Raw genomic sequence first — 26,572 nt, 5'->3', positions numbered from 1 at the left:
TCGTCTCATCATCATCATTATCGAAAGGACGTTTCGCCCTTTCGCTTGTGCAATCACATTGCATTTGCATCACATTGGCCTTAGGAGACGGATGACACCAATAAATGTATAATTCTGCTTTCGTACGTTTATTCCCTTTTTTGTGGCACGAGCATCGAGTGACTTGTTTCTTGCACAGCACTTCCGGCTCAACTCCTGACGGCCGGGGACGAAATTCAAAATAAATCAGACAATATAAAAATACTACAGTACAAAATTCATGGGTTTCATTAATAAATAAGTTCAGTTACTGAAGTGCCTAGAATAAGAATTAGAATCTCTGATCACCGCAGACCAAACCACAGAAAACCGAGGTGCGAGTGCCACTAAGAGACAAGTCAGAAATTATGGTCGCCTACGGTTTTTTTCTATGCGTTTTTGCGCATCACAAGCCCGCGCACCCTGAGAAAAGTGTAGGATTTTTTGTGATTTTGTGCGAAAAAAAAGACCAATATGATTATCGAGGCACGCCGAAATAGGGAACCGAGTAATAATTTTGTACAGCCAGAGTACTTGCATCTTACTCACACTTACACGAGTTACAAGAGTTCTCGCATTCCGAACCCAACGAAAAATGAAGCCCTGCTCCGCGGCCTGAATCCAACCTAAGGCCTTGGGCTCAGCACCGCAACGCTGTAGCCGCTAAGCTTTCTGGGCAGAATTACAACACGCCCGAACACAACTTCGTTTATTATATTACCGACCATAAGTTTTGCTCGTTTTTGCATTCCGCTACCTATCGAAATGCTGCGTCGCCGCGGTGGCGTACACTGTAAAGCAAATTACACCCTTAAGGGTACATTGGGTTGCAAATTATAGAACTAATACTACGTGAGCTCACCTGCGTTGCGTGCGTTTTCTTTCTGGAAACTCTGCACTGTCCCCAAAGCAGACTTACGGGTGCACCCTTAAGGGTGCAATATAGTTAAAAGTGCTATAGCGAACCCGCTACTTAAGCAGCAAAACGTCATTGCTCTGACCACAACATTGCGTGTAATGGCAATTCGCTCTTTATTAGCAACATGTGCGAATGCATGTAACTGAATTTGGAAGTGTGTCTGGTAAAGTATAAACGAGTTGCTGGGTTGCGCTCTAGGGCAGAAAAAAAATCTGAAGGTAAATTTATAAGGCTCTACCGGCCTAGACAATGCGCTTATGGGCTGGCGTCGTAGATCTCGTTTACTCGTCGCATGCCGAAGACAACACGCCCGAACACAACTTCGTGCACAACTTTTGTGAACTCACCCATCCGGACCGAACACTCACTTTGCACTGCTGAGAAAAGGCCATTGCAGCCGGATGCAGGAAAGATACCATCTACGCATCAAGTACAGAACAGCGCACAGTCCCCGGGAAGAACGGTTGGCCACTGCCCTAGAAGAAAAAAGGCACTTTTTTATTGTACGCGATGTTTGAAATGAGACTGCTCAACAAGGAATGCAACGTGGGCGTGTTGGCACATCTTTACTAAACGTAGTTGAGCGCAGGGTAACGCGAGGTCAAAATAAGGCAAAATTACATGTGTTCTTTTTCTTGATTATCAACTTCAGTTTCTGAAGCGCAAGCTGTTGTTAAAACAGCGCAGAAAAAAAAAACAATTTCAATTCAATGTAAAGTAGTCGTACACATGTATCTGTGGAGATATACAAGAAAGCGAAATATTGTTCTTATTGATAGGAGAGAATAAAAGGTGACAACGCGAGCAACAATAAAAGACAGAAAAGGGCAGCAGAACTCAAGGTTGAAATGACAATAAGCAAACAAGTGAGATATCTAAAGTAACAAAACATCTCACTCGGATCACATCACAATGTCACGGTAATTCAACGGAATAATCGCCAGCAATAATATTAATTATGGGCTTTTACGTGCCAAAAACACGATCTGATTATGAGGCACGCCGTAGTGGGGGACTCCGGGAATTCGCACCACCTGGGGTTCTTTAAGTGCACCTAAATTTAAGTACACGGGTGTATTCGCATTTCGCCGCTATCGAAATGCGGCCGCTGTGGCCGGCAATGATCGAAGTGCTCACATTGGTACGTATACACTGTCTGCGCGTAAGGACACTGACTCGACGGGACAAGAATACTCAGAAAGTGATAGTGTCCTGTCACAATCAATTACATACCACTGGCGACAATAGAGGTGCAGAAGTGGCCAACAAGGGACCACACGACGGCGGCGCACGCGACTGGTTGCCACAGCTGGAGTACCAAGGTAATCTCCCGTCAGTGGACAGTCTGCATAAATACGGCCACGTTGAAGCGTGCGGCCATTACACAGCGTTCAAAGTGCTTCTTGTAACTGCATTAGCAGAGGTAAATTCAGTGTTGACGACCTGCATGCATCGCCAGTATCGTTCTCATCCGTCATGTGACCGGCCGAAGTTGGCAAAAGTTTGCAAAAACGTAGTCATGTAAAACGATCTTCATTTTGGTTGTGCGGAAAAAATAGTTACATTACGGATCTGTAGTCAGTGCCGTAAGCAGGAATCCTGTTTCTAACATTTGTGCTTACTGAGTTACTAGAAATATTGGCGCTTAGCGACAATAACAAACTTCCTTATACCACTATGGCAAAATTTTTGATTACAAACTGGGCCAACCCAACATATCTATAGAACTAGGAATACCAATGCAATTGCAACGGCCAACTTCACCCGTCAGGGAAGAGGGGCAGTTTCTAGCAGAAGCCACCTGAAAGCATTGTTTTTTTACTTTAACCTGTAGTAAAACCTGGTGTTACGCTGTTCATCATAAAGAGCTTCCTCATAAATGCTTGCGTGTTAACAACGCATGAATTTCCCTTGCCCTTTTAATGCCACGTAGTTTAGCGTGTCCGGTATTCGGGTAAACGAAAGCGGACTAGGCGTTTTGCCGGTTGAGTGGAGGCGCAAACGTGAACGGCCTGCACGCTGCAGTGCAGACCTGGTGGCGCAGAGCTAATATTGCAATGACCAAGTAGATTCTACGGCTGCTGTCATGCTGCAGTCGAAGCATTTACACCAGCAGCAAAGTAAAATACACTCGGGGCGCTATAACGTAAAGCTATTCCAAACTTTTCTATTCCTATTCTGCAAGCCCGCTACGAAATGTCGTAAACGTCTAAACCAGAAATAAAGGTTTCACTAGAGTTTCAGATTAGGGGAGTGGGTCCAACGCAGGCTCCTCGCTGAGGCTTTCCTTATTGAAAAGTTGGTGGCGCCACCGGCGCTTTCTCCCGAATGAGCGGCCCCTCGCGCCGGCCGGACGCTTGTCGCGTCGGGAGACCCTACCGCAGCTACATGGAGCTTTGACAGGCGGATACGCAGTGGCGGCAGCACTGGTATTATTCCCCACCAATCTATTGTAAATGAAATGGAAAATGAGCGGCGGAATGATTGCAAACGACGCAACAACGATGTTGGGTCGAGCAGACGACAGCTACGCAGCCCGTGAGCTCGCCTCAGCCAATGAGCGCTGCCGAAACAGCCGGAGCCAACGTTTATTGGCCGGAGATTCAGATTAAGGTGACAGCAGCACCGCCACAATTTCCACGTTTTTCGCTTCAGTCTCGGCGCTTGCAAAGCCGTCCGCTGGACCCACTAAACCATTCTAGTGCACTCTAGTTTCACGGAAGAGGAAACAGTCAGGCTAGTGCAGGCTTTTGTCACCAGCCGCGTAACCTACGGCCTCCCATTCCAAAAACAAGAGAATGCATGTAAATGCTCTAATACGCTCAGCATATAAAACAGCCTCTTCTACCGAAAGAGGTCAGAACACGTCACAGCATCCCCCATTCACAAAAACACAGAGTTCAATATATCATACGGGCAGACGTGAGGACAGGGCGAGAGCTTTACAAACTAAGTTCTGGCGCAACCGGCGAACAGACGCGTCTAGAACAGCCAAAGACAAATACACTATAGTAGCTACAAACCAGAACACCACGATCACAGCAACCCTAAAAACAGACTGTTAGCACGGCGGATCCACTTGGAACGAATTCTCGGGATGACACCAGTTTCGAGATATTCATTTCCGAACTTTGCGGAGAAATGCATTGGCGTTCCAGTTAATTTTGAGCTACAATGCATAAAGCGACGTTTTGTTAAAGAACTAACTGGAACGCGGATGCATTTCTCCGCAAAGTTCGGGAATTATCTGGAAACTGGTGTCATCCCGAGAATTCGTTCCAAGTGGATCCGCCTTGCGAACTCCACAGCTACAATTGGTAAATTTCAATATGGGCCATCAGGTAATTAGTTCAAAACTTATTTAGTGAATTTTTGTTAATTATTCGATTATGCAAGTAATCTCCGCCTCTTCGAGTAGACCAGCTCATGAACTAGAATTGTGCTGAAATTGTTCGCTGAGACACCCTGTATATATATATATATATATATATATATATATATATATATATATATATATATATATATATGTGTGTAGTAGTGTGTGTGTAGTGTAGTGTGTGTGTGTGTGTGTGTGTGTGTGTGTGTGTGTGTGTGCTGAACTCCCGTAAGTGGACAGTCTGCATAAAGACGGCCACGTTGAAGCGTGCGGCCATTACACAGCACAAAAATATATATAGCAAAAAAAGTACAACGTGTATCTCTGCTTTGAGGAAGATGGACAAGAAAACTGCTTCGATAGGTTACACAAAGACACATGTGCAAGTTCAATCTGGCCCATTGTATCATTTCGCACCTCCTAATGAAAGTCAACCCCTAAATATCGGCTTCTTCGACTACGAGCAGCATGGGATACAAAGGGTTAACGACAGAAAGCGCGGCGACTCAAAATGATTCAAAATGACTCAAAGCGCAACAAATCGAATGCCTGGTTTCAGGTCAAGAAACGAATGTTCCTTAATTTGGTAATTTTGCGAGTAACCTTGCGATCCCTATGAGGTGCTCCTGCTGCGACGCGCTTTTACATGTGAAGCAAGCCGGTTGAACGTATTCGCATTTGTAATACGCCGTTTTCGTAATTCGCTTCATTACGCCAGCAGTGCCGCAAAGGATGCCTGTAGCCAGGCGCCGGCATGCCAAGGGTGCAAGCGCAACGCGACAAGATTTGTCTGGTATTTGCGGGTGCTGCAGTGCAATACAGTGTGTTAGGACGCTTTCCCTCTGCACTTTGTGGCCGCTTCAATCATCGCGTAATGACCGGATGGTTCTGCTAACGATCAGTAAAATTCGCAAGAGGCTTGACTTTTGAGACTTTTGGGTCACAAGACCCAAAGACTCAAAAAGACCCAAAGAGTCATTGCGTTCCTCAAACAATTTTTTTGAGGCACATAATTCTTCATTGCAATCCTTAACGGCAAATACTGCAACGTTCTTGACTATATAGTCACTGATGGAAGTTTTTCCTTCCAAACGTTTGCGTGATTCGAGCCTTCGGGAAATTCCGATTGGGCGAGAATGCGCTTTCTGAAAGATGTCGCAGCGTCGCAATCGTCGCTAAATGTGTAGCATATAGTACCCACCCGTGCCGTCAACTGGGAAAAACCCCGTCGCTGATGAGCACATGACGGTGCAGCACGTGACTGATTGCCAGAGCCCATGCATGCGCTGCACAAGCAAGGTAACATCGAGGTGAGGGGCGCGCATGTAGCATTCCACGGACAAAGAGAATTTGACAGTCGGAACAGCATTGTGTGTAGTTAACTGTCCAGATCGAACAGACGAGCCTCGTTAAAGGAAAGCGCTATAGAACGAACTAATGTATATAACGTTGTAGCTGTAATTTTAGAAATTCTCGATTAAAGCCGCTTATATTATCGCGCCCTATAACGAATCTAAGATATAAGATAAATTCTTATAAGGAGCCTCTTCCTAGCGCGTAATTGATTTTTGCGATCGTTCTGCGCCGATTAAGCCAGCACCGAGCACAAGTGACGCTCCTTCAATCTGGTGTTGGAGATATATCGGGCATCCTGTATCTTTTTTTTTTCTCCTAAAGTGACCCGACTTTCTTGTTCGCGTGGCTTGTGGAACTAACTTAGCATTATTGTATTCCTTACCAAATTTATGTAAAATACTTCAGTAAAAAGCGAGACTTCTTAACCTTAACACAAACACACTCTACCGTCACTTATTTTACATGGCATAGTTCCTGCCAGTATGCGCACTTCCTTCAAGTTGTCGGCACGGAAATGTGCCGTCGCAAGAAAAAGTGACCACGCTCTCCGGATGATTCAAGTATGAAACGTCGCGGCAGCATTGCGGTGCACATCACATGTCTACAATGTGCATACAGCGCTAAATCAAAAATTTGAGAGAATGTGCTTAAGTGCGTTTAACGGATTTAACGGCCCAGTTTAAACCACTTGTAGCCTTGATCATGAAATTGAGAGAATGTGCTAATGCGTTTAATTGATTTAATGGCCCAGTTTGACTACTTGTAGTCTTGATCAGATCACTTAAGTGGACGCTCGATGTAGTCACTATGCACTCACCCCTGGTCACATCAGGGAAGGCAGTGATGGCTGCGGCCACGCCACCGAGAGGGAGTTTAACATCCCGGCAGGCAACTCGTTGCCCATGCCCGCGTCCGTCGGGGCCTGGGCTGCACAACAAACACGGTGACGTTGAGGTCTTGGATGAAGGATGAACACGTTGAGGTCTTGGATGAAGGGTGAACAAACTAGGAAGGGGCAAAACGCCACAAAGCCCAGCCTATTAGAGTAAATCTCGGAAAGTTCCCTTCGTTTTCTCTGTCGAAAAAAAATGTATTAACGCGCTGCACGTGCCACCAAGAAGCCTATCGAAGCAGCGGCGTAACACGTGAATAAAGTGAATTACAGTGAACATCATGACAAGGGCGTAGACGAGTGTTTTCTGCCCTTGTCCCGATGTGCGCTGTAATTCACAGTATCATGGAACACTAACTAGCCCGGTCTCGAACCTAACACGTGATCCTGCTCGGATCACAGTGTGCTTGGTTCCCGGTAGGGTCTAGTGCGATAGAAATTATCCGCACGCTCTACGGTGTAAACCGATTTACACCTTTAATTTAAGTTTGCCTGGAACTCGCACAGGGTGTAATGGGTTGACATATGGATCGCTTTCTATCCTTAAGGTACCCTACGGGCGTAAATTGGTAGACATGTTTTCTGTGTGTAACACGCATTCTATCCTTAAGGTACCCTACGGGCGTAAATTCATAGTTTTCTGTTTGTAACACGCATCCTTGTAAGGGTGCGAGTTACACACAGAAACACAGGGTGCGAGTTACACCTTTACACCCTTACGGGTGCAGGAGTGTGATTTATATATCAATTTGCACCCTTAAGGAGGTAAGTCGGTTTACAGTTAGCCGCATTTACGTCGCTGTTGGCGATGGCGTTGTTTGAAGTTTGAAGTCCATCAGGATTTCGACAATACAAGATTGTCATGGCGCCGGAGTAAAAGATGAGACCTTGCACGCCTGACTAGGCTCCTGGCGCCATGAGATGCAAACGCTATGTTATCGTTATGTTAACGCAAACGAAGTGTTTTTATCTATCGCTTGTGGGAATCCTCGGGTCGCATGACCTGCGCTTGCGCGGCGAACGTCGCGTCGGGCGCATGCGCGCCAGGACTTTTCGCGGGCAGCGCACTGGAATCGCAAGCGCTATCAGCGCCATCCGGTGTGTCACATGAGACCCCTCTGACATCGCCCGAGTCTGGTCACCAGCAAGCGGCGATAGCGGAAGGCTCCGCCGCTGCTCCCGTATCCCCAGCTGTCAGAAGCCCTTTACTGGAGCTAGCTGGCCTGCTCGAAGTGTCAGTTGCAGTCTTAATAAATGCTGTCCGAGAGTGTGCACGTGGTTGTCTATTGTTTCCTCGAGCTTGTACCGGACCGCGGTTCACGGGTAGGCATGGGCAGAGCGCCGTTGGCATCCCCCACTCCTCCCCGCATGTTGCGACATGCTATCCTATAGCCGTAAACCAAGCACAGCTTCACACCATGGTTGGTGCGCCGCCTTAGTCACCCCATTCTCATTACCCCTCTAACCAAAAACACGACCATGAAGTCTACATGAGGCACCCCTATTTTTCACGAAAAATCGCCCAGTCTACCCTCCAAGCACAAGTTATCAGTATCATGTTCTCGAATATCTTAAAACATCGATCAGTTTTATTTTTAAATAAAAGCTCATCAGTTCTTGCTTGCCAAGCTACATCTTTACACCACTAACCACCACATGGTCTTCCAGAAAAGAAGGTTCCACAACTATTTAAATACACACATTAAACATAAAAAATAAATAAAACATTCGGCAAGTTGTGGCCTAATCCTTGTAGTAGGTAAGCACTGCCTGTGGGACGTACCATACATTCCAGGTGGTAAAAAAATCCGGTTACCTGCACTCTTAGAGCTTCGGGACGTTATATATCATTACCCCTCTCCACCTGGAATGTATGGTACGTCCCACAGGCAGTGCTTACCTACTACAAGGATTAGGCCACAACTTGCCGAATGTTTTATTTATTTTTAAGATATTCGAGAACATGATACTGATAACTTGTGATAACTTGTGCTTGGAGGGTAGACTGGGCGATTTTTCATGTAAAATAGGGGTGCCTCATGTGGACTTCATGGTCGTGTTTTTGGTGAGAGGGGTAATTTATTACCCCTCTCTAGCCATCGCTTGTACAAAAACGCTCGCCTATACGTATATTAAGCTGCATGCATTTTTAAACAGCCCAGGTGGTCAAACTTTCGAACGTGTTTTCTGCTACGCATGTTTAAGCTGGAGGTATAGTCCGGTGGTGTACGACTGAAAGAAATGTGGGTCAATCCCGGAGGTAGTGCAATAGTATAAATCCCTGTGAACAAGAGAAGCGGTTTAAGCTCGAGGATGATCCATCGAGTGTACGCCGAAAACCCTCCGCCTGGCGATGACGTCACCATGCGTCGCCTAGCAACGCTTCGGCCTAGCTGCGCCGACCGCACCGAGCTTACGCCATGACGTAATCGCGCGCGCCGCATTGCTTCGCCTTAGCTTTGCGAGACTCGGCATGTCTCGCAAAGCTAAAGTCGCCGACGCGGCGACCCAAAGCCCCGCAGTCTCCTCGCCGAGCACATCACCGAGGAGATGGGGCGGCCGACGAAGAGCGTCACACCCGAAGAAGAGGAAGCGCAGCGCGAATGCCGCTGCACCGCTACTCGAGAGCAAGTGAGACGACTGCGGTCCGAACCAGAGTATCGCGCCGCCAAAGCGGCGGCGAAACAATGTCCGGAGTTACGAGCCCGCTAAACCGAGCAAAAAGCGTTTGAGCGTCCCGAAGCGTCCAGATACTTTACAATGTTCGAGTGTTTGTTGCTCCTTGGGCTGTCAATTCCGGGGTGATCTTGTGCAAAACGTGGCGAGTCTCTAAGTATAACGTCGCAAAAACTTGACCAAATTCAGGTAAGGAAAGCTAGGTGGGGTCGCGAGCTTCGCTGTTTGCACAGTCTTCGCACCACTATACCTGGTGAAACCGAAAGTTGTCGCCAGGGTATAGTGTGAAGCTACCCCTAATTTGTTTTTCATTCTTCGAAGCTTAGGATTCAGTGGTGCACTGCCAATGAGTGAATAAGCGAAGGAACAGGTTCTATGGCGTAGCCGTAACAGTTGCCGTAAAAGTTGCATCATTTGAAGCCCTCTCCATAGTACGCTATCGACAAGCAATGACAAGCAGTGGCAGTATGTATCGCAACGTCACAACAGAAGTTTAATTACATACATACCACTGGTGACAGCAGGGAGTCAGAATTGACCGCAAATAGACCACATGAAGGTGGGGCACGCCACTGATTGCCACATCCGAAGAACAAAATCCACCTCCGCCTGCAGTGCACTGGCTGCAAAAAAAAAACGGCATCGTCTGGGTGCGATTTCTTTCCGCACACAGTTCAGGGAGTGCTTCATGCCATGAACACTGGAACTACATTTAGGGCCCGTTTTTAGCACGCATCCCCAGTATCTCTGCTCGGTCACCACGTGAATTATGGACGATTGGTGTGGTTTAAAAAGTTGTATGGACGATTGGCAATTACGCAAGAAAACAGCAAACCTTACATAAATATTCTCATGAACTGTAACTTCTGTTAATTCCACTTACCTTCGGAGACGAAGCGCTTGTTGGTGTCGTAGACCACTTTCACTACGTGCGGCGCCGATAAGCTTATGTGAACTCGCGATCACAGACCGGAAAACGGTTGTGCACCGCTCACCAAAAACCACCGTATCCGGATGCAGGGAAGATACCATCCAGGTTATCTTTCCAGCAAGGACAGCGCACACTCCCCATGAACGAGGGCATTGGCCTAAAAAGAAACGTGAATACGAAGATTTACTGGGCATTAATCGAAAACAAATCTGGCCAGTCTCAAAGAACAAGCAAGATACAGCACTGCAGTGCAAAAGTACGAGTTGCATGAAGAAAGCTAGCCTGACGTCACTCTGACAATTGGGGTGTCACAATTACGGATATGACATTTATTTACACTGAGGGCCGAAGCATTACCGAGGGGAGTGGGTAGAGAATAAACATAGTACACAATAATATGACCAAGCATGGTAAGGCATGGTAACTCCTAATTATACAATGTTAGCTAAATTTCAATGTTGTGTAGTTCGAGGTAAACAGAATAAATGTTTAGTATGACATGGCTCGATGCCAACCTTAAAGCGATGGTCAACACGGTCAGATATATAATGGTGGCAGATATATAATGTGGCTGAAGAATGATTAATAATGAGTAATGATAATGAACATGCGATTAGCGTTGTTAACTATCTTCTCAATATGCAAAAGACAAACTTAGATGCGATATAAACGCATTATAGGAGGAAACCACGGCTAAGGGAGAGTTGTTTAGGTAATATGGAAAAGGATTACTAGATGCACGAGAGACATCACTTTACACTTGTTTAATTTTAATATTTAATTCCATTAACATGTATTGCACAAGTTATATATTGGATTGAGATCTGACTGAAGAATGTTAGTACCGTTATCACTGATCAGTAACTGTTTTTAGCTAGCGCAAGACGGGGTAATTGGAGAGCGCAGGGAGAGAGAGGCCTTCGTTCTGCAGTAGACTTAAATATAGGCTGATGATGGCAGGGAGAGAGAGGCCTTCGTTCTGTAGGCTGATGATGATGATTATGATGATGTTGAGTCATGCCTAGCATTTTCCGGAATTTAGTGATTATTGATCGATTAGCTATTGATGATCTAGGCTAAGCACTACCAAGTCAATCCCAGCATTTTCGAATCCGAAATTTATTGAGTAATGATCGATTATCGATTAGCTAGTGATTGGTGACTGATTGGTTATCCCAAGGTATAGGCTACGTATTTGGGCTAGGCTAAGCACTACCAAGTTATCCCCAGTGTTTTCCGGAATTTGATTATTGATTAGCTATCGAATGACTATCGATGACTGCCTAAGCTTAAGTAGTCCCAGTCCCAACCATGCTTATCTAGACTTAGGCTCAGCTTCGCTAGTTCACAGGTGTGTGCCATTGCACTTGGACCCTTTCTGCGCAACCACCAGGATCGGTCTATATTGTTTGTGGACTACTAACGGAACGGACTAACGGCAGGCTTAAACAGCTCTGCTGTCCGTGCATGAGCTCCACATGGCGCACGTTCTTTATTTCTGAACACCCCTACATGTTCGTACAGTATGCTATATGCAAAAAATACTTTGTCTGAGCTAACTTTGAGTCAAAAATGCCGGACAGCAAGTTCTTTAAGGTCCTGAACACACTGCTGCTACAGAGCAGACAAAAGGGTCTATAGGGCTCCCTTTCGAGATAACCCATACAAACAACCGAGCGCTATGGTTGCCTGGGTGTGCCGAGAGTATTTTACAGAACCCAACGTGCATCAAAAGATCAGGCGGATATGTATGCTGACGCGACTTATGCCCATGTCTGGTCCCAACTTTGTTGTAGCCTAAAAAATCACACTGGAATATAAAAACGTTACCGCTTCTTATAGATAAGAAAATATTCTTTAACTGCTCCGGATGTGCCCTTGGAAGGCAGTGTAGTTCCGAGTGACGCACTGCGCTTCATGGCGGAGTTATGCAAAGGCACATACAAAGAAACGGTGAGAAAAAAGGGTGTGAAATCGAGAAACGACTCCGCTCGCTATCCAGCTTTAGGCTATATTTTTACCCTGATGTTTACTGCCCATAATGTCTGCAAGTTTTCAAGCCACATTTCGTAGCATTTCCAATTGTTTGTGAACCCAATTAAACACAACCCCCGCAGATTAAATCGGACGTGCCGACTTCGTGGCCCCACAAGCAGCTTGGGCGAAAAGTTGCAGGTAATTAGGCGCATTTTGCGCACAATAGATTCTTTCGCGAAAACAACTGCAGTACCATAGCACCAAAAACAATTAACCAGTCGAGCTTATTTCACACTGCGTTATTAGCTGCATTAGAGAAAAGAAGAACTAATGACTGCGCCATGCCTTAATTTCTCGCATTCTCATCGTCTCTGCACCCGAAATGACGTGGCTATGTTTGTGCTGCCTCTTCCCTGACAGGAGAGTGCGCGATAAATACTCTCGTGTATGCTTTTTTTACACCATAAAATCATCACCATAGTTCTTTCTGGGGTTTTACGTGCCAAAACCAGTTCTGATTATGAGGCATGCCGTAGTGGAGGGCTCCGCAAATATTTCGACCACCTGGGGTTCTTTATCGTGCACTACAACGCAAGCACACGGGCGTTTTGCTTGCGTTGTAGTGCACGATCACCATAGTTCTTTACAATCTGTCAGCTCCCTTGATTTTGGGTCTATGTCCGAAAAGACGGCTGCCATTAGGTTCTTTGTTCTAATCAGTTCTTGTAGACAAGGATTGTCATGTGTTTTCTTGGTCGCGCACCGACGCCGCTTCCGATGAGCTCGCCGAAAGCGTTCGCATCAATCAGATGCACCGGGTGACCAGGTCACAGCAAGTGCTGAGTGTTGAAGTATTTTCCATGTACTAAACGCCAATAAAATACAACTAGGAAATTGTCTACGCTTTCTTTGTGGGCAACCTATGCTACAATAGTGTCACCATGTGAAACCACAGTGCGCGCAATTTTCTTTTAGCAAACAAGTGTGATACTGAACGACGCGGATTTCCGTCGTTATAATGCAATAGCACGCGAAATCATGGCAATGCTGCAGTATAATTTCTTTTTTTTTGATTCTGGTACCCGGGTAAGTGAACCTGTTTTCTAGGAGAAACAGTCAAGGCGCTTATCCGCGAATATATTAGTATAATGTGCGGCGTCAGTAGACTTCCCGTACCCCTCACAACCTCTAGCACGCGCATAGCCTGTTGTCGGGTTCGTCAAAACCGCTTATTACCTTGTTTGTGAGCATTGCGTTAATGTGTGTTTAATTTTACAGAGTACCTTCCGAGACTGTGCGCTTGTCCGTGCGATGCCGATAAGCTAATGTGAACTTACGTTGCAGGCTGGCACGATTTTTTTTCTTCAACTGTGCTGCGCTGAGAAAAAACAACCATCATAGCCGGATGCAAGGAAGATGCCATCCAGGCACCACATCCAGATAACAGTGCACACTCCCCAAGAACGACGGTATTGGCCTGAAAAGAAACATGAGTACAAAGGTTAACTGTTACGTCAAAAACATATCTAGCCAGTCTCAAAGCAATTTTATCGTCCCATTAATTGGGCGCAAATTAACCTTTTCACTTGCATAGTGCGCGATTTGTCAAGTGGTGCTAAGGAAGAGGTCTTGAATATTTAGCTACGGGTAAATTGAAGCCTCTGCGTACTTGACATTGCGTCTCCTCAGTTTAATGTACGAGTATTCCGACACACGACGACGTAGCTGAAGGCACCATTCTGTTCGACACGCCATGTTTGAAAGGCTGCGTTCCGTGAGTCCTGTGAACAATTTCGCTTGCCTTCTCACTCAGTAGAACATGCGCAAGGCATTTTAACACCTACACTTTGTATCAACGAAGTCAGCAGCGCCACAGAATAAAATAATGCAGCTTCAACGCGTTTTTAAACTATTCATCAATATTTATGGCTACAGAGGTAGCAGCACCCAACCGACAAGAACTTCGATAAATATCGGTACCACAATAGAAACATTACTCCCTGCGTGGTGGTCTTTGCTGCTGCATTTCCATTCCACTGATACCTAAATAACTCTGCCAGCCACAAAAACGTTTACCTTATGTAAGAAAATGTAACCACCTCTAAGCTGCAATGAGTCATTACTGCACTGTTATTTAGGATCTGTACAAAGGAACAAGGAAATTACTTGTTATAACTTACTTACGAAGTTCACGATGTAGAATACGATGCCGAAACTCCCGACATCCATAACGGCACAGCGTATTTCTGAAAGAACGAGATGCATTTCTATGACTGCACGCTGAGTATGGCCACAACTCCTGCAGTTTTTTCTTTTTTTTTTTGGGGGGGGGGGGGGGGGGGGGCTTTTATTGGCCAAATATTGTTTTACGGTTTGCTCAGACAGAAACAATTTTTACAAGCATGTTTGAAGCGACTGATTTTTCGACATGTTGAAAATCTCCGACGTTTAGTTACAGTGAGGTCTGTAGTGTCGTGCGAACATAACTGCAAGCGAGAGTGAAATATGTGTGTCATTCGCTTTCTTCTTTCTGGGGTTTTACGTGCCAAAACCAGTTCCGATTATGAGGCACGCCGTAGTGGAGAGCTCCGGATTTAATTTTGAGCACCTGGGGTTCTTTAACGTGCACTACAACGCAAGCACTCTAACGTCAAACAACCTGTGCCCACAAGCAGACAACGTTCGCGCACAGTTGTCACCAACGGCATTGGCCTCGGCAGTAAGGAATGCCACGAGCTCCCTTGCTCAACGTCCACTCTGACCGGAGCAACCAGGACCGCTCGCCTTCCTTGCAGCGGATGTCACTGTAGGCCGCACTGCGACTAGCATCAAAGCATTAAATCGCACTAAAGCTCACTTCGCCTTGGTTACAACTGTGAGTCAAAAAACATTCTGCAAATATTTTCCGCTTATAAACCTAAGTGAAACGGCATTCCATAGAACATTTCTATATACCAGAAACATTGTTATGTTCTCTCCACACCAATGCAAGAAGATTATCGGCACTGTAGAGCATAATTTATTTGTTATTTATTTTTATTTATTTATTTTAATATACCTTACTGGCCCCTAGAGGCATTGTGTAAGGGTAACTTACACAATGCCTTATCTTAAGGGTAAAGGTAACTTAATACACACGAGAATACACACGAGAATACAGATACAAAAATATCGGGTAAGAAATGCGTTAATATACAGTAATATAGCGTTACAGTATGTACAAGGAAACAAAGGATGGCGAAGGTTCTGCTGTGTAGGGACACGCGACGTTGAGACGTAGCGAGGGTCACGCTGCTGTCCAAATTATTTACGTGTTATCTCTAACGCTTGGGACTTGTACATCGGGTAAGGAGCAATTTTATTTAAAAGTTCAGCCCTGTGATCAAATGAGCCAAGTGTGTTGCTATTACTAATATACTAGTCTAAAGAAAAACTCGTAAAACGTGCACACGCAGAAATAAACCACCTTTCAAAGTGATATAGACAAGGAAAAACGAAAAGAACCGTTTCTACATTTCTGGAATAGTTATGCGGCTACGTCAAGCGACGCAAACACGCCGCCCGCGGGCACAGTTGCCGTCTTGACGGCGTAACTTGACATGCGAAAGAGTAAAACAAGCGTAGAAGCTTAGCGATATCTCAAAACGTGCGCCAATATAGTTGTTAGATACAACGGTGCAGTGCTTAACATCGCATTTTTAACTTTTAATTTGCCTCAAAATTTTAAATCTGGTTAGCGCCTGTTGATTAGTGGCACCACCTTCGCGCACGCGGACGTAGTGGGCGCATCAAGTTTGCGCTATGACAACGTGACTAAGAGGAGCGCATCATTTAAGTAGAACTCTTGCGGTACGGGACCAAGTATTGTTCTCGCGTAAATTGCTCCCTTCGCTAATATGTCTAGCGTCAGGATTGCTGCAATTTTTTTACGAACAATTCTAGTGCAGGTGTTTTAATTACGGGCTCAGCAACGGAACCTCTGTTCCTCGCGACGTCACACGCTCCCCGCCACCGTTTCTACGGCGACGGACATTTCTTCAAAAAATATCAAAGGTGTCGCACTTGCGCAAACACCACCGCTAGCGCATGATCTACGCACTGCACCAGTCAGTAACACGCAAGCCGTGCGAGCGGCCCTCTGAATCCTACGTGCATGTCCTAATAAGAAACATCTGATGTCGGAAACAATTTGTGAAGATGCGCGGAACATGTGCACCATGTCCTAAGCTATCGCGTTTGTAAATTTTCAGCACGTAAACGACTCGTCTAAATTATAGTACGCACCGCTTACCCCTGGTGATGGCATGCAACTTGCAGAGCACATGACGGTAAACACTGCAAGCACGCGACTGACTGGCACAGCGGAGTCACTAAGCAGGGATCTACTACTGCACCACCTGCGCAAATGTCGAGTTCACAGAGATGTGCGACCTGTACACAGAATGCTGCAAAGCTTCATAATACAAATACCAGCAGAACTACCAGGTGTTTACAAACACCTGTCGTCAGCTTAGCTTCATGTGTGGTCTGTTGAGCGATTTCTGCCGTTTTGACATACTGCCGCTGTACGGGTGGCACGGCCCAGTATATATATATATTGTGAGACGTCGACCGATACGATGATGCATTTATTTCCGAGCAGCCGCCCGAGGCTGAGAGGAAGCACCGAACGAGACAAAAGATTATGAGTCGCACACAAGATGAGTCGTATGTACAGATGACGAAGATATGCCCAAAATGCGCTTATTTATGTTATTCATTATATTATAAGTATTACTTATATAAATAAAGGCAGAAAGAAAATACCATTTAGAAAATAACATTACTATAGCCTCTACGTCAGCCATTTATTTGTGCCAAAAAAAGGAACACACAGGAACAAAACTCCCGACATCCACAACAGCACAGCGTATTTCTGAAAGAACGAGATTCATTTCCATGACTGCACGCTGAGTATGGCCACAACTCGCCTACCAGCAATCCTTACTCACGTGCAGGTTTGCAAAAGAAGTCCTTTGGGCGCAACATCATCGCAATAAATAAAGTACTAGTACAATAAGAAAAACTATTGTAATTTCTCACATCACGTTTTTTTTTTCAGATTATTTTCATCCAAGACATCGTTTTAACTAATATCCGTCAAGCGCCAAATCAAAGAATAAAACGCAAGGAAGCTCTATTCGAGCGAGGTACAGGTAATGTGACCGAAGTTTTACTATGATCGAGAATAACGTTTCAAAGCGAAAGTTCGGGACTCCATCACCGACCGGTTACATTGCTAGCTGTTTTTCGATTCGCGTTTGACACCGAGCTCACCGCTGCACAAGAACCTTTGCAAGAAACGCCTGAGAAGCTTGGATGTTGGAAACGCCTGAAGCACTATTTGCTCATGGTAATGAAAGAGCGAATGCGTGCCAGATAACACCATAAACACCGCTTAATTAAGCGCAGTCTGCAGCGTATACCTTTTCAAGTAACTTGGTTGCCCACTTTCGCTTCTTCAACCATCAGTTCTGTCGTGCATTACAATTCACCCTGTCGATTGTACAATTGCATTGCATTTGGAATCTTAAGGTAGGCGCTACTTGTATAAAGCAACACATTGACATTAGCAGACGCTGGAGTGGGGCACACTGCAATCATTTTCGTCACCCGTTTTTAAACGCGTGACTAAATTAATGGGCTAGTTAGGGCACCTTCATAATTGTCTGTGCTGTGCGTGCAACGTGACAAAATAAAGGACGCGAATGACAGGAATAAATGTATAATTCTGCTTTCGTACGTTTGTTCCCGCTTGGGAAAGGCTCCTTTCCCAAGCGCATCACCCCTGAAGAAAGCCGAACGCCAGGCCGGGGCACGCTTGTACCCATTAGAACCAGTGGGTGCCCGGCGGCGGTGGGAATCGAACCCATAGCCTCCCGCAGCCGAGGCGGGCGCTCTACCACTAGGCCACGGCTGCGGTAAGTATACGCATAGTGTATGCGTATACTTACCCATCGCAAGCCCACGCACCCAGAGAAACAAAATCTGAAAAATCCTATCGTGGCACGCCGAAATGGGCGAATAAGGAATTAATTTCGAACAGCCGGAGTTCTTTTACTAGTTTTTCTTTTACGGAGTTCTTTTGCTAACTCACACCTACACGAGTGGTTTTCGTATTTCGCAGCCACTGAAATGTAGCCATGCACTGCGGCCGGAATTGTTCTCACCTGAGGCTCAGCAGCTCAACGCCGCCGCGATTGACTAAGCTATCGGGGCAAAACAACTACGAACATGCCCGAACACAACTTAAACCTAAACGATGGTGTTTGAATTCATATGCCTATCGAAATGCGGCGTCACCGCGGCGGGGTACACTGCAAAACTAAATTACACCCTTAAAGGTGTAAGGTGTAAAGGTACTCGGTGTAAACTGCTGATGCTGCTGCTGTATGGTGTGGCACGGCCGAGTCAGGCAATGTTTTGGGCACGGCTAATGTAGTCCTGAATAGACCAATAAAGAAAAAAAAATTAGGTAATATATAAGCCCTCTAGGGCAGAAAAAAAAATAATCGAAACGAATTTAAGACGGTACACCGCCCTAGACAATGCGCTTATGGGTTGGCGCCGTAGACCTCGTTTACTGGCCGAAAGTGGGAGACGTTTGTCAACTCACCCATCCGGCGACCGAACACGCACTGTGCACTGCTGAGAAAAAGCCTCTGTAGCTCGATGCAGGGAAGATACCATCGAGGCATCAAGTACAGAACAGCGCACAATCCCCGGGATGAACGGGTGGCCTATGCCCTTGAAAAAAAAAAGAAAGAAAAATAAGAGTCGAGATGTTTCAAATGTATTTTTTTTTTTATGTTTCAAATGGCACTGCTCCACAAGGATTGCAATGGGGACTTGTTGGCAGACATTAACTAAAAAGTGGTTGAGCACAGGGAAAACAGAAGACACAATGATCAGCTGCCAAAATTACAAGTCTTCCTTCATATCCACGAAAGCGAAATTAGGACGACGGATACGATTGTTCTTGTAGATTCTGGAAACTTTAAATTTTACGTCAATTTCAAGGCGTCACAAGCAGCTGTCATCTAGGCTTCTCTCAGTTTTGAGTCTTCTGACTAACGAGAAAACCACCCTTGGTAACCCAGGGGTTTCTAGCATCACGAACGTAATTTACCGACCTCACAAATCTCAGCACAAGAGAAACTGGGACAGCAGGTTAAACCCCCGTATAGTGCTACACCTATTTACGCTATAAAAGTGACGTTCGAGCCCCCAGGGGTGTGGCCCGCCATAGAACGTCAACCTCATTTGCATGGGCAAATTGGACTGCATCAGAGAGCTTGATATTTGCTGGTCGATCTTTCTCGCTGACGTGGCGCGAGTGACGTTTTCAAAAGTAACTGCCGATTTGCAGGCCGCTTTATTTCCTGTTGAATATCTGGATAAACCACGAAATTTAATGTTTGGAAGCTTACGTGTGCAAGCATCCGAAAGTCCTATTATCAATATAAAGGTTTGCGATCGGAATACTTCAGCAGAAATAGCCAAAGGCATTTGCCTGTACTCTACATACTTGATCCATCACAGACAAATACCAGAGTTTCTGGCGCCAGTCGCCTTCAAACAGGGCTTAAGAGGCATACGACGGAACAGCACACGGCTTATTTTGAATTTTCACTAAGTGTCCCTCATTGCGTTTTTATGATGAGGTTTCTCAGCATTTAAATAAGCACACCAACGCGCGCTCTTGCCGGGTTCTTAGCGTGTCCACAGAAACCCGCAATGCACTGCGCTTGAACGTATCGTCAAATCAGCCGCGGAGAGCTTTGTTCAGCCCGGATATTGGAGCGATATTTCTGGTTTTGCGAGCCAAATGAATTCTTCGGCTGCATATGCGGAACATGTATACTACTATACGCACACTTTTTCAAGTGAGCAGGTCAGTCGTCTGTTGAGTTTCTCCCGTGCTAAGTTCTTTCTTTTTGGATGATGAACGCTATTACTATAACAATTTCGTAATGTTTCTGAATTGGCGCGTGTCGACCGGCTGACAAACCTGCGTGCAATGCACGTGAGGGAAGATGCGAAATTATATTCTGGAGTGTGACGTGCCAAAACCACTGTACGATTACGAGGAGAGCCGTATTGGGAGCCTCAGGTCGAAATTAATAAACTGTGCGCCCACAGTGCATGGTACACGGGCCTTTTTTCACTTCGCCCCCCATCAAAAAAAAAAAAAATCCACAGAAGGGATTTGATCCCGCGTTTTTGGGCTGGCGGCACAACGACTAAGCCACTACGCCACCACAGCGTGTAAAAAGAAGCGAAGTAACACACACGTTAAGCCGTGTGTGAAAATTGTGATAGAGGCCACTTCATTTCTCTCAGACAATTATGCCACATACTCAAACAATCATTTTTTAAAAATATTCTTGCTTCGCCATAACTATCACTAAATGGAAAAACATTAACATCTTTGTGAGAAAGGCTTAATGGAAACTTTTTCCATTAAGTTTTTTTTTCCTGTGGCTAATTTTCTCCTTTCATGTATGCCTGCAACGTTCTCGCACTGATACCGCAGTATTTTTAAATAACTAAATCAATAAGCAAATTTTATTTTCATTCATTTACGCTGAGAAACCAATGAAGGGCATTAGATAATCGGGATACTAGAGATTAAACGACAACGCAAGTACAATTGTGAAAATAATCAAGGCAAGCCAGACAGTGAAAGTAACAATAAGAGAAAAGAAACTGGCAGCAGCTCTCAAGATAGAATGACAGTAAGCAAAACAAGTGAGACATTCAAATTAAAAAAAAATCGGATCACATGAAAGTGCCACGATACTGCAGCGGAATAATCGTCGACATTGATATTAATCAGATATTAATCAATAGAAATTCTCATGTAAAATTGAACACACTTTTTAACTGCTACGTAGGGGATATCGCACGCAGAACGTTTCCCTCCAACACCATTCGCATAGTTCGAAGTGCTCACAGGACACTATCTCACCGGGTCAAGAGCACACTCAGAGAGTGACAGTGTCCCGTCACAATCGATGAATTATTTGCAGTACATACCACTGGGGCCAATAGAGGTGCAGAAGTGGCAACCATGGAAGCACACGACGGCGGCGCACGCGACTGGTTGACACAGCTGGATTGCCAAGTCAATCTCGGTCAGTGGCCAGTCTGCATAAAGACGACCACGTTGAAGTGAGTGTGCCTTTAAACGTCCAAAAGTGTTGCTTGCAACTAACTGGATCAGCAGAGGTAAATTCAGTGCTGACGACCTGCATGCATCGCCAGTGTCGTTACTCAGCAGTCACTTTACTGACGGAAGTTACAAAAGTTTGCATAAACTTAGTCATGTACTAGTTTCGAAAGACCCTTCATTTTGGCTGTGCGGAAAACTAGTTATATTACGCATCTACAGTCATTGCCACAAGGACATTTCCTAAAGGAAATTTCCACAAGGACAACGACATTTCCACAAGGCGATTTCCTAAAACAGCGAAGTCCGTTTTCTCTTTAGTGTGTCACCAAGGCTGGCTTCCTAATGTCGTGTAACGCGACATCACTAATTCCGAAAAGTTTCTGCCTGTATTAATTCCGTACAATTCGGAGTTAACACGCAATCATTACACCGTCAGCACGTAAAGATTTCCTTTCTGACAGATAAACACCGAAATGTCGTTTCTGCTAAACGTAGCATATAGACTACTCACCCCTCGTGATAGCAGGCGGGCAGCAATGACTGCGTGACTGAGGAGCACATGACTTCCCCACGGCACGCGACTGATTGCCACTTCGGATGAGCAATGACCACCTTCGTCACTTTGCGGTTGTTTTGAACACGGTGATGTTGAGCTCCTTCACCTGCATACAGTATTCAGCAAAATTATATGCCAAGAGCACTATAGAGTGCAACCGAGGTAGTTGGCACACTATAGTGTAGATAGTTGGACAAGTAGGACAAACAGCGTGAAGGATTGGTACAGAAACAGAATGCATAAATTCTTCATATGGATCAGAAAGTATTCCTCCGTAAGTGCTGCCAATGTGCCATTGGAACCACGATTTATATCGAATTGGCGTCGATTTTCTGGAACGCTCGTGGTATGAGGATTCAATCAGTAACACAGTCCGGCATGTACCAGATATGACATCTTGGGTATGTATGTTACGTAATCGTTACTACAAGTATCGTTACAAGTAATTTTACAACAAGGCAATGAAAAAGATGAATGCATGCCTAAAAATTAATAAACAATGTTGCTCAAAGGACCAGCAATATAATCAAACAATTGTGACGACAGGGCTTCTATTCGCAGCACAGAAACAATTCTGTTGCTGCCACCAGTCGCGAGTACAAGAACGCAAGCGGCACATTCCAAAAAAGTACGACAAAGTAGAAACAGATCGGTACATGTCCCACGGTATTGAGTAACAAACCTGGTGATAACAACGATACGAGAATAGCAAAGAATGTGTTGTGCCCCCCCCCCCCCCCCTCCCACACACACGCACACATGTGCTTACAAGTAAACTCCATTCCACAAAGTGAAGCACAAGAACAATTGCTTCAATCCCAATTACCAGCGTTTAAGTACGCTTCGCTAGACACGACGCTTACACATATTAATCAGACAAAGTAGAATACGCATTTCAGGCTTGCAACCCACGCACAAATACACTTATCACAAAACTGAAACAGGTTCAATTCGGCGTGGCCGAAATTTATTTGCTCTTTTTACCATAGACTACTCGGCATCATTTTATCAGAAAGCAAGCGTGCCCGTTCTCGAGTAACTAAAGTAAAAAAAATTAAGCAAGAAAGGCTGATTTCTATTAAAAATATTTTAGCAAACCATGCAATAATTGACTGAAGTCGATACACAAACGAGACAACCTCGTGGGTTGGAAAACGGTTGCCAGCAAATAGGAATACGGAAAACAATGAGCTCAATTATAGCGCCTAACATTCTCGACTAAGTCATTATTGCGCTGTACTTCATCCCTGTTACGCCAACTGTTATGTATGAGCTGTGTCCTCGGTATTTATGCGGCACCAACAATGATTTGAGGCCTGCAACACCTCTCCTGTCTGGGAGTCAAGACCAAATGTATCGGCAAGCAAATAAATAAATAAAGATAAATAAATAATGAAAGTGAACGAAATAAAAAGCTTGCCGCCGTTGAGATCCAAACCCACAATCTCCGCATCACGCGTGCATCACGCGTGCCTTGTAATACCAATTGTGCTTCGGCGACGGCTGTTCACGTGTCCACATTACACACCTACAAATTCATTATTCCTCCTAATTCGTCAACCAAATTCCCATGCTGGACTAACTACCAAGTGGGGTGCGCAGCCGTCACGCAGTCGACGTCTCACATGGGTCTCTTGACCGTTATATCTATCAGACTCCCGCCAAGTCGCAGGTACAGATATCTCCATGAAATTGCAGTCACAACTGATGCGGAAAGGACACACGGTAATTCCTCTCCACTTGGAAAAGGACGTACCGACAACTTCCAGAAAAAAAATATACGCTGCCTTCAAGGTCAGGCAAGAGACGTATATACTAAGATAAATTCAACTCCATAATGTACCCTCCTCGGATATTTCGCCTGCAACGTGCAACAGCCCACGCCACCAGCGTGAAGGCCCGCCCGGGCAGCTGTGGACGCGTCCGTGCTCGTTCGATGGCCACGTCAGAAGAACGCTGGCTGGTCGGGACGCTCGAGGCGAGCGCGAGCCAGAAGCCACGAGCCCCGCCGACCGTTGGCGCCATGTTATTGGCGCTGTCGTGTTATCCATGCGTATGCGCGGACCCGCGCGTGGAGGGTTATCCAGAGACGCGCAGTGTGCAGTGCAAAAAAAAAAAAATGAGAAAGAACGAAGTAGTCAAGTTGCAAGTTAAGACGCCGGGCGCGTCTGACAGCATCGCGTGGCAAAGGCCAAACTGGACGCAAACTGAAAGCGCGTTTCGAAGAACGATCTCCGATCGGGCCCCAGCTGATTGCGCACCACAACGTGGTGCATGCGTTGTCGGAATGTTGGCGGAACCATCAAGCGGCTCAGGCCATGTCGCGAGTACATCTCTCCCTCGTGAAATTGCAGTCCTAGATGCCGCGGAAAGGACGCGAAAATTCCTTCCCTCTTGGAAAAGGGCGCACCGACAACCGCCGGAGAAAAATGTGCGGCCGCCTTCAAGGTCAAGCAAGCGAGGTATATAAGAAGACAACTTCTCACCGTGTACACCATGACCTGGCATCTCGTGACGCTCTCGGTTCCCGTCGCGACGACCTGGCTGCGAGATCGGAGCTGCGTCTCTTGCCGGTCCCCGTTCTCAGAACGCGAGGTTGTTCCAGGCGGTCAGTCGCGAGGCCTAGGCCAATCGCGTGAGGCCAAACTGGACGCGTCAGTAGTCGGAACTCCATACCCTCCTCGGATATGTTGCCTGCAACCTGGAACAACCCACGCCACCAGCGCGAGTGCTTGAGCAGCTTCGGACACGTCCGTGCTCGTTCGATGGCCACGTCAGAAGAACGCTGGCTGGTTGGAACGCTCGAGGCGAGCGCGAGCCAGAAGCCACGAGCTCCGCTGACCGTTGGCGCCATATATGATTGGCGCTGTCGTGTTATCTATGCGCATGCGCGGACCCGCGCGTGGAGGGTTCTCCAGAGACGCGCAGAGCGCAGTGCAAAAAAATAAAAACGAAAGAAAAGAAGCAAGTAGTCAAGTTGCAAGTTAAGACGCCGGGCGCGTCTGACAGCGTCGCGCGCCATAGGACAATCGCGTGAGGCGAAACTGGACGCAAACGGAAAGCGCGTTTCTAACAACGATCTTCGATCGGGCCCCAGCTGATTGCGCACCACAACGTGGTGCATGCGTTGGCGGAACGAACAGGAGGGATAAAACCTATATAACCCTTTATTTGTCCGCTGACAAAGACGCCGACGGTTTTCCTCCAGGACAGGGGCGTAGCCAGGGGGGAGGGGGGAGGGGCTGATGGGGCGTCCCGTGGCTGTCTGTCCAGAAGGCCCACGACGCAGCGGTGAGGCTAGGCCTCCCCGTCCCTACGTGGGAGTGGCCCGCGATCCTCCCCCTATAAAACGGGGGCGGAATCCTTCAGGACCTCAATAACAAACAATAAATATTATCTATCAACCGGTTGTCACACGACCATATCTTATCGCGATCGGACTGGATCCTGAACAGATTCAGGTTTCTCGCGATCGATAATTATCGCTACTACACGGTCCAAAGACCCAGATCATGGTCGAGCTCAAGCGCACCAGTGAACGCAAATTTAAAGCACAATAAATTTTACTAATATGCGGCAAACATTGTGGTGCAAAACTTTTTTATTTGTTCATGAAATGTGCTTTCATTTGACATTGCGGTGAGGCTATTATCGTCTGCTGATCGTCTGAACTCCCAAATTTACACAGTCTACGATCGCGATCAAGAGAGAATGAAAGTGATATTTGAGACGAACCCCCATGAGAACTTGCCCCCATATTCACAAATGCACCTTAACTTGAAGCTCATGCTTGACTCGATCTAAAGGATGCCTGGCGTGAATGAACATGCCCAGTTTCCATCCTACGCATTACATGGCCTGCCCAGCTCGATTTCTTCCGCTTAATGTCAACTAGAATATCGGCTATCCCAGTGTGTTCTCTAACGTTTTTCAATAAACCTCTGAACTTTCTAGGAGCGTTCGGCTTTTGTTCTACATTAATAATTATCGTCTATAGTCTCTTAACAATCTGATCGCGTTTGTCTGGATCCGGATCGAGACAAGATTGCGATCGAAAGTGATTGCGCAGCAGCACTTGATTCGGATCGAGCTCCATCTGAATCTGGCGCGATCGCGATGAAAATGACCGTGGGACACCAGTAGCTAGTATCCACTCAAAAATTAGATGGACGCGTCGTAAAAAGAATCGGCCAACGCCACCGGCGTTCCTTATTTTATTTATTCATTATTTTTCTTATTATTTTAGGATAAAACATCGAGGAAAAACTCATGGGGGACGCCGCGGCCAGGCGGACACGGTTCGAGCGTTTTAGCGTTCACAGTCCAGCTCCCTCAGATCCACAGTTTCCAGCATATGCTGAGAGGGAACGTTGGTACGTGTGTACACAAGGCCCACGCTGGTAGCGGGACGCAGAATTCATGCTTGCCCAACACCTCCAGAAGAAGCTTGAAACTTGTTTAAGGATCTGCTGGCTTGACCTCACTCTCCTGCCGAGTCGCTTGAGCGGAGAGTGAAAGAGCGTCCACTCGGGTTGGTCGTTTCGTAGACAGGACGACTGCGCGCAGCTCGCGTCTCCGGGAGACACGCTTATGAGAAATCGAAATCCACGCATTTGTACGTAGAGCCCGCGAGTGCTTGTTCCGCTGAAACTGTAAA

At 46.1% G+C, this 26,572-nt stretch overlaps 1 protein-coding gene across 1 annotated transcript in view; it reads right to left on the bottom strand.

Annotated features, from left to right (window-relative positions):
• Positions 1-22,468, bottom strand: part of LOC119452354 (uncharacterized) — a 92,578-nt gene extending 70,110 nt beyond the window's left edge. The window contains exons 1-10 of the mRNA XM_049667703.1: positions 21,871-22,468; positions 21,224-21,334; positions 18,801-18,931; positions 14,326-14,391; positions 13,483-13,622; positions 10,121-10,325; positions 9,747-9,860; positions 6,487-6,596; positions 2,171-2,282; positions 1,285-1,413 (exon numbers count right to left, since the gene is read on the bottom strand). Coding sequence (XP_049523660.1) covers positions 1,285-1,288 — 4 coding nt within the window. The 5' untranslated portion in view covers positions 1,289-1,413; positions 2,171-2,282; positions 6,487-6,596; ... (5 more) ...; positions 21,224-21,334; positions 21,871-22,468. The remainder of the gene's footprint in view (positions 1-1,284; positions 1,414-2,170; positions 2,283-6,486; positions 6,597-9,746; positions 9,861-10,120; positions 10,326-13,482; positions 13,623-14,325; positions 14,392-18,800; positions 18,932-21,223; positions 21,335-21,870) is intronic.
• Between the last annotated feature and the right edge of the window lie 4,104 nt (positions 22,469-26,572).

The sequence above is a fragment of the Dermacentor silvarum genome, chromosome 5 (genome assembly GCF_013339745.2).
Source record: "Dermacentor silvarum isolate Dsil-2018 chromosome 5, BIME_Dsil_1.4, whole genome shotgun sequence".
Classification (NCBI taxonomy): Eukaryota; Metazoa; Arthropoda; class Arachnida; order Ixodida; family Ixodidae; genus Dermacentor; species Dermacentor silvarum.
This window is presented reverse-complemented; position numbering and strand designations above follow the sequence as displayed.